At 40.8% G+C, this 8,978-nt stretch overlaps 1 protein-coding gene across 2 annotated transcripts in view; it reads left to right on the top strand.

Moving 5' to 3' along the window:
- DUSP16 (dual specificity phosphatase 16) overlaps positions 1 to 8,978 on the top strand; it is an 86,564-nt gene that overhangs the window by 58,928 nt on the left and 18,658 nt on the right. For both annotated transcript variants that reach the window (XM_003797774.3, XM_023517900.1), the window contains exon 4: positions 1,788 to 1,951. In XM_003797774.3, coding sequence (XP_003797822.1) covers positions 1,788 to 1,951 — 164 coding nt within the window. The remainder of the gene's footprint in view (positions 1 to 1,787; positions 1,952 to 8,978) is intronic.

The raw sequence follows: 8,978 nt of genomic DNA, 5'->3' as shown, positions 1-8,978 counted from the left end.
TTCACTTACTCTATCAGGTTACCTTAGAACTCCATAAGCTGAAGAACTGTAAATGCTTCTGAGAAAGGAAGCACAGACACTTAGTCAGGTTGGAGTCCAGGAACGCACTGTCTTACATTTTGCAAGTGGCATAGTTGTTGTCCGTCCCCTGCCATCTGAGCTTACTACATCCTCCTTCCTTGGAGACTCCATACAGGGCATAGACAGTAGAGAAAACGTGCGGCTGAATTATCCTTGACATGAACACAACACAGGAAATGATGGGATGACTCTCTCCCCTTCTCAACTTCCTGTACCTCCGACAACTTTCAAGAGCCTATTTTGTATGTTTCTTGAAGTGAGGGATCGTCTAATACAGTGTAACTCGAGATGGAGATAAATACTGTAGTGAGATTCTAAGGTCTTGTTTAAGGCTAACTTAAAGAGGTAAATGTGGGGTTGTACTGTCTTCTAATACGACTAAAGATGTTCATTATTTTTATATTTAACATTATTAAGAATGCAGTAGAGCCTCCATAGTTGACTGCCTCCCTACATTGACCACCTTAAGTTGATTTTCATAGACCAGACATGTACCACGCGTACATATGAGTACAATAGGCCTCCTTCCTTATGTTGACCACCTCTGTATGTTGACCGATTTGTTATAGTCCTTTGGGTGGTCAGCTGTTCCCTTGCTTACAATTAACACCTATAATCCAAATCTCTTCAGTTCCTGAGTTCAGATTTAAGAGTGAGTAGGGAGCGCTTGGATAGCAAAGGAAATTACCTAAAAATTTGCCAGAATTTACTTGGTTTCTGTGTTTTGATTTGGATAGTAAGGAAAATTTCTCTTCATTGAGTGGTGGCAAGATTGTGACTTGGGCAGCACCTGTGGCTCAAAGGATTGGGCCGCTGACCCCATGTACCAGAGGTAGTGGGTTCAAACCCGGCTCCAGCCAAAAAAAAAAAAGATTGTGACTTAATGAAGGTCATAGAGCAGATCATTATAAGGACACGACTAGAAAAAACTGAGTTCTTCTGAGTCCAAGAATCTTGCCACAGGCCTTCCTGTACCCTCAGCAATTGGGTCTATCCTCACTTCTTTATCTTTGCTTAGAGAAATGAACAGGAGTGCTCCAGAAATTAGGGGTAATTATGGGAATCTTGACTAACTGCCTAGGGAATCCTGAGTACTGGATAGAGCGAATATTTGTAAGAGTAAGTATGTATATGATATCTTTGAGATTAAAAAATACATTTGGTAGGAAGATTTAAAGTTACGTCTAGAAAGAAAGTTTAACGTGATCAATTTTATTTGAAGAAGTAACATTCAGCTTCAGTTCACATTTTTTATATCCCCTTTTTTGCTTCTGTGAATAATTGGCTTGGCTACTTGCTACTGAATTTAAATCTTCTTTATAGTCCTCAAAAAATGCATGCCTGGGCCATGGGGCGTGGGGAACAAATGTTGTTAAGATATGTGAAGATGAAGAGAATGTCTGAGAAAGAGGGCAGTAAGTTGAGGTGCCTTCCGGGCTCACCCATCCCTGTCAGAGCCTTACCAGGTTGTAGACCTGGTGCTGGACTACATTAAGTACTTCCAACACGTTAGAATACACTGTGTCGGCAGCTGTGGAAAGGCACCCTCCTGCATCCTCTTGGGTATGAGCATCCTCTCGGATATCGTCATGGTATCCTCTTGGATCTGAGGGGTTTGATTTGTTTTAAACAGTTGTAGCTGAGTAGTTCACAGAAGGCTGGTTTTCCCTTTGTCCCTGGCATAATTTTGTAATGTTTATTCTTAGGTGGGTTTGCTGAGTTCTCTCGTTGTTTCCCTGGCCTCTGTGAAGGAAAATCCACTCTAGTCCCTACCTGCATTTCTCAGCCTTGCTTACCTGTCGCCAACATCGGGCCAACCCGAATTCTTCCCAATCTTTACCTTGGCTGCCAGCGAGACGTCCTCAACAAGGTGGGTGCTTTGAAAAATCCTTCATTGCCAAGTTTATTGTTAGCAACTAGAGGAACAGCCCATTAAGTCATTTGAAACACACTAGATCCCAGAAAGGAAGCTGCCCCACCATTCTTCCCTGTCAGCACTTGCATTATCTTTTGGAGTGTTAATTTGTGTGACGTTAGTTATCTGTTGCCTCAGGGAACCTAAACCACTGACTTACTTGCTTGTTCCTAATAGGTCCAAGAGACCTGAAATAGAACAGGAATTTTCAGAGTGCCTTATTTTCTTAGGGTATTGTTTTTTGTTTTGTTTGTTTGTTTGCAGTAACTAGGCACTCAGGAATGCTAACATTGCTCAAATTATTTCACATTTAGGAATGTATTTACTAGCAGACTAGAAAGGGACTTAGGTTGGTCTTGGATTGAGGAAGGTCCTCTTACTGACCGCTGGCTGGAGGGTCAGTAAGGGTGGGATGAGATGGAAGAAAGATGGGGAGGACAAAGGCTACAAGTGTGTACTGCCACGTCCTTTGGCTAAAGCCTGTTGGGGCAGTTTGGTTGAAACCGATGGAAGAGCATGAATTCTTGCTGACATGACGTGGGCTGTACTGAAAAGGCACACCCTAATGGAGGAACACATGGGATTGAGGCCATTTTTAGAATGGTATAAGCACAACCAACAGAGCCACAGTCTGACTCCACAGTTTATATGCTCTTAATCAGTCATACTATAAAACAGTGTTCTTACTGCCTGGAAAAGTGATTTTTTTTTTCTCCCAAACTTCTTTAATTTCCATTACCACTAATTGAAAAAGCAGTCTAAGATCTTAATTCAACTATTGGTGGTTTATAAGTGCTACTTTCCTATACAAAGGGAAGTACCTCTTAACATTTTCTCCTTAACTAGAAGAATTGAGGTGACTGTAAATAAGTTTACAGATTGGCTTTTTAAAAATCACACTCCAGAAAGCAAGGATCTGAAAGGAGAAAAATACCTTATCTTTGAGCAGCAATGAGGCATTTATTATTATTATTTTATTTTTTGGTTCTCAAAACTCTGGTGACTTCAAAATTTTGTGTTGTTAATATGTCTACTCTTACTATGAGATCTATTTGAGATTTGCGAGCTTATTCTTGAACTGAGACTTTCTGGTAGGGTCACAATGCCTTTAAGCATGTGATTATTATTAATTCTCTTTAGAGATAAGCAAACTATGTTACAGAAAGCAGGATTAATTTCCTAAAGTTGCACGCATTCCTGGGCCAAAGCTAGAGATGGTTTATTTAATCCCCAGATCAGAAAATAAAATAAAATTCCTAGTTAAGAATCCTGTTTAACCCTGGTAAACCTTAACCAGTCAGTCAGCAGGTCATTCCACAAATAATTGTATTACTGATCATTTTTGTTACTTTGACATTAAGTTCAATGTCACAATCATTTTGCTATCTACCTTTTTTCAGACTGAGCAAATATGTCAGTTAACAACTTTATGAGCACCCATAGAGTGAGAGCCATTAAACCAGAACTTGGAGTTAAGGGTAGGGAAGAGGAATAACGTGCTGTTTTCAGTTGGCTTTTTAATAGACACAGTATGAAGCAGGATATGTAGCAGTGAGAGGATGTGTACAGGGAGGAGAATGGGCTTCTGGAAGTTCGTTGGACAAGAGCTTGGGCACGGGGTCATTATGGAAGACTGTCAGAAAGTTTGCTTATTTATTTATGTATTTACTTTATTTATTTTTAATTTTTTTTCCAAGATAGAATCTTACTCTGTTGCCCCAGCTAGAATGCAGTGGCATCATCATAGCTCACTGCAGCCTGCTTCTCACTCAGCCCTCATCCCTAAGTAGCTGGGACTATAGGCATGTACTACCATGCCTGGCTAAATTTTCTATTTTTGATAGAGATGGGATCTGGCTGTTATTTAGGCTGATCTCAATCTCTCTCTCTTTTTTTTTTTTTTGTAGAGACGGAGTCTCACTTTATTGCCCTCGGTAGAGTGCTGTGGCATCACACAGCACACAGCAACCTCCAACTCCTGGGCTTAGGTGATTCTCTTGCCTCAGCCTCCTGAGTATCTGGAACTACAGGCACCCACCACAATGCCCAGCTATTTTTTGTTTACAGTTTGGCTGGGACTGGGTTTGAATCTGCCGCCCTTGGTATATGGGGCCGGCACCCTACCCACTGAGCCACAGGCTCTTGTTTTTAAAAAATGTTTTTCTTTTCAGTTACAACGAACATTGCCTGATAGATGTCATTTCTTCTTGAAGATGTCTAAACATAAAGATGTTATAATCTTTCCTAACAGTACTGTTTTATTAGAATTCAGAAGTTTAAATCTTTACAAAAAGCAGCCATGAGGTTACTAATTTTATTAGTTGTTTTTTTTTTTAATGAAGTGCCACCAAAAGCATGCCACAGAAATCTTCTTAGGAGGATCATAATATTTACCATTTAAAATGCTAGGTCCTTTATGTTATTGCATTTAACCCTCATGATAGGATTAGGAGATAGGTTTGCCCTCTGTAAGTCCCTCACCCAAGATTGTGTCCTTGACTTCAGAGCTGGTCAGTGGCTGCTCTGATTTTAAGTTTCAGATTTATATAACATCAAAAACACCTATCTCCGAGAGAAAGGAATTCTCTATAGCAGGCTGTTTTAAAGGCTGACAAATCTTAAGTCTGTTGAATCACACTTGATTTTTTCTTTCCCTGGCTGGTTTTTCCACAGCCTCTTCTACACTAGTATTGTCCAAAAGAAACAGGATGCAAGCCATACGCATAATTTAAAACTTTCCAGTAGCCTTTAAAAGTAAAAAGAAACAGGTGAAATTAATTTAATAACGTATTTCATTTAGCCCAGTATATCTAAAATAGTATCATTTCAACACACAATCCGCATAAGATATTATTGAGATGTTTTACATTCTTTTTTTGTCTTGTCCCAAATCTGGGGTGTATTTTTTGCTGCACATCTCAATTTGGACTAGTGATATTTTAGGCACTCAAAAGCCATGTGGCTTGTGGCTACTTACTAGACAGTTTAGGTCAGAACTGTCAGCATGTATTAATTGTTCCTGATGTTTTAATGACATGGTTATTTTGCCTAAGGCTGTAAGAAATCGTTAGTAGCAAAAGCATACTTTTATTCCCTTTCCTTCATGACTGTACTTTTGTTTCTGACAAACTGCCTTCATCCTCTAGTCCAGGTGTCCTCAAACTACGGCCCGTGGGCCACATGCAGCCTGCCTAGGACATTTATCCGGCCTGCTGGGTGTTTTTGCTGCCACTGCCTGTCCTGCTTAGCAGCCAACTCATCCCGGGGCCTGCAGTCCGGCCCTCCACTGGTCTGAGGGACAGTGAACTGGCCCCCTGTTTAAAAAGTTTGAGGATCCCTGCCTAGTCTTTGTACTAGAGCTGAAATGGGAGCAGCTTAGTGTACTAAAAGTCATTTGTGGATGTCCAGTTCATATCTGAAATGAGTGGAATTTGAGATAAACATCTCTAGTTATGTGAAAGAAGTTTTTGATTGTTTTTCTCTCATCATTTAAAATTTCGAATAGGGACTTTTGTTTGCATTGAAGTTCATGAATAGGAATTACTTATTGCGAGTAGTTCCCAAGCCAGAACTGTATCTGAGATGAGCCACTTTAGCTTTTTTTCTAAAGCAGTTTTACTGGCCCTCCTCCCCCATTTAAACAATCAGTCTATATTCTCTATATAGATTCTTATTTTAGCCTTTTAACATACAAAATGGGTTTTTCTATGTCACCTTACTATCTGCCTGCCTCTAGGACTAGTGCTCCTTTCCCTTACCTCCGTTTCTCCGCCTCGCCAGCTTGACTAGCAACTTCAGTCAAGTTTCTAAATCCTGATTTCTTCCTGCACATCGGCAGTAATCCCTGCCTCCCAGTGTTCATGTGATATTTAAATGAAATGAAAGGACATACGCTAAGCACTCAGTACAGTTCTCCCTCCACAGGGGACACTTGTCATTATTGTCACCATAGGGTAGAGTATGCAAGACCCCAGGGGGAGTGGTAGATACACAGTGGGTTTTGTTGTTTGAGGAAGGCTTGATGGACTAAGTAGGACTGGTTGTCAATTTTGAAGGTAAATGGAGCAGGAAATGCAAAATTTGTCATGGAATTGACTTTAGGAAGAAAAATCACAATTTCCTTATCTAGAATTGCAATGCTTTGGTGATTTAATGAGCTCCTTTGTCCTCAGCCTAGTTGAACATGAGGAGCTTGACCAAACAGAACACTTTTATTAGGGCCATATGCCAATCTGTACTCCGTTAAATTACTCCACAGTCTGCATCAACATATCATAGGACCCATATTTAGAAGCTGTTCCAACTATAGTGGAAAGTTTATGTCAAGAGTTCAGGAGAGAGAAACTTTTACAGAGAAAAATAGTGAATGGAAAAAAATAATAAATAATGAAATTTTTTTCTTTGACTCACAGATTATTTATTTATTTTTAAAATTTATTATATTTTTTAAAGAGACAAAGTCTCACTTTGTCACTCTTGGTAGAGTGCCGTGGCATCATAGTTCATAGCAACTTCCACCTCGTGGGCTTAGGTACTTCTTTTGCCTCAGCCTCCTAAGTAGCTGGGACTACAGGCACCTGCCACATTCCCAGCTATTTTTTTGTTGCAGTTTGGCTAGGGCTGGGTTTGAACCTGCCACCCTCCGTATTTGGGGCCAGCGCCCTACTTACTGAGCCACAGGCGCCATCTCATGACTCATGGATTATTATGTTTGAACATTTACTTAATTGTATATTGAATCTAGAATTCATTTTTAAAGCCAGGTGAGGTGGCTCACACCTGTAATCGTAGTACTCTGGGAGGCCAAGGCAAGTGGCTCTCCTGAGCTCAGGAGTTTGAGATCAGCCTGAGCAAGAGCAAGAACAAGGCCCTGTCTCTACTAAAAACAGAAAAACTAGCCACATATAGTGGCACATCCATGTAGTCCCAGCTACTTGGAAGGCTGAGACAAGAGGATTGCTTGAGCCCCAAGAATTTGAGGTCGTGGTGAGCTATGTTGCCACAGCACTCTACCCAGGGCAATAGAGTAAGACTCTCTCTCAAAACAAAATGGAATCCATTTAAAAAATTCTTAGGGGGTCATGGGTTCCATTTTGCAGATGAACCCAGCCTCCTATATTCAGTATAATTTCCCTACTTAACACCAGTTAGGGGAAAGGACATTTGGGTTAGTGAAAAATATACATCACAGGCTTTTACTTTTTTTTTTTTTTTTGTAACATATTTATTGAGACAGAGTTCACATACTGTATGATTTATGAGCTCTTTTAAAAATAAGATACAGGCTCGGCGCCTATAGCTCAACTGGCTAAGGTGCCAGCCACGTACACCTAAGGTGGCGGGTTTGAATCCCCAGCCCGGACCCGCCAAACAACAATGACGGCTGCAACCAAAAAATAGCCGGGCGTTGTGGTGGGCGCCTGTGGTCCCAGCTACTTGGGAGGCAGAGGCAGGAGACTTGCTTGAGCCCAGGAGTTGGAGGTTGCTGTGAGCTGTAATGCCATGGCACTCTACCCAGGGGGACAGCTTGAGGCTCCGTCTCAAAAAAAAATAAAATAAAATAAAAATAAGATACAATAAGGAAACTAACATTTAATAAGACTGTATTGTGTGTCAGTTTATCATACTGGCTTTCCAAAATACAATGATTAGCTGTATTTTACAGGTGAGAAAATTAAAGCTGAGGAAGGTTAGGCAAACTACCCAAGGTCATTCAGGTAACGAACAGTAACATGCTCTGGTGTTTCTGGAGCCCGTATCCCTGTACTTTTTATCATTCTGTGCCACACTGAGAGTCACAGTAACTACTAGCAAGGGATCCCTTAGGAGTTTGCTTTAATAGATTGAGCAGCCTTCTCGTTGTAACATTTGATATAAGTTCTATAGCTTTTTAGCTTGATATCTGAGACCCTCTACAGTCTGATTCTGTCTTTTGTTTTCACTTCTGTTCTCTTGCTCTGCTCCTCCTCGCTCATTGTCTGCACATACTAGACTAATGAGTGTGCCCCAGATACTTCCATACTTTGCTTTGTCTTTATTTTCTATCCTCCATCTAGAATGTGTCTACCTCATCTGAGCGTCAGATGAAAACTTTAGTCTCCTTTAAATAGTCCTTTCAATATCTTTCTCTTTGGTTTTACCTCTCTTTTCCAATGCCCTTCTCTTTATTCTGCTGCACTTACAGTCATCAGATACCTCTTTGTATGTGTATCATCAGTATTTGTGCCACTGCCTTATATCTGCTGGTATGTGCTTTTTATGTTCCTGTTAGCTACTTCCATCCATAGGAAGCCCTTGATGATTATATTTCAAAATAAATAGTTATAATATAATTTGTAACTAGTGCGACTTGTATGCAATTTACTGTGTCCTTAAAAATTATGTAAATAAACACACCTCCCTGGGGCAGTGCCTATGGCTCAAAGGAGTAGATGCTCGCCCCATATGCCAAAGGTGGTGGGTTCAAACCCAGCCCTGGCCAAACACACACACACACACACACACGCACACACACCCCTCCCAGAAATTTTCCTTATATTCTTAATCAGAAAACTCTCTCAAATTTGAGAAACTGAAAATTTTAACCCAGGTAAAATAGTCTTTTACAAATCATGAAATAAATGGAATGAAAGTTAATGACATTGTATCATGACCTTGGAAAGTGAAAATGTTTAAGGAACATACACAAAGGTTCTTCATTGAAAGGTGCTAATAAACTAATTACTAGATCCTGATTTTAATGACTTTTAGGGATAAAGACCAGGTGCGGTGGCTCATACCTATAATCCTAGGACTCTGGGAGGCCGAGGCAGGTGGATTGCCTGAGCTCATGAGTTTGAGACCAGCCTGAGCAAGAGCGAGACCCCTGTCTCTAAAAAATAGCCAGGTGTTGGCTTGGTGCCTATAGCTCAACCGGCTAAGGCGCCAGCCACGTACACCTAAGGTGGCGGGTTCGAATCCCCAGCCCGGACCCGCCAAACAA

Source organism: Otolemur garnettii, unplaced genomic scaffold (assembly GCF_000181295.1).
Source record: "Otolemur garnettii isolate 467f Iridium unplaced genomic scaffold, OtoGar3 scaffold00124, whole genome shotgun sequence".
Lineage (NCBI taxonomy): Eukaryota > Metazoa > Chordata > Mammalia > Primates > Galagidae > Otolemur > Otolemur garnettii.
The sequence above is the reverse complement of the archived record's forward strand: the minus strand, read 5'-3'. Positions and strand labels throughout refer to the sequence as shown.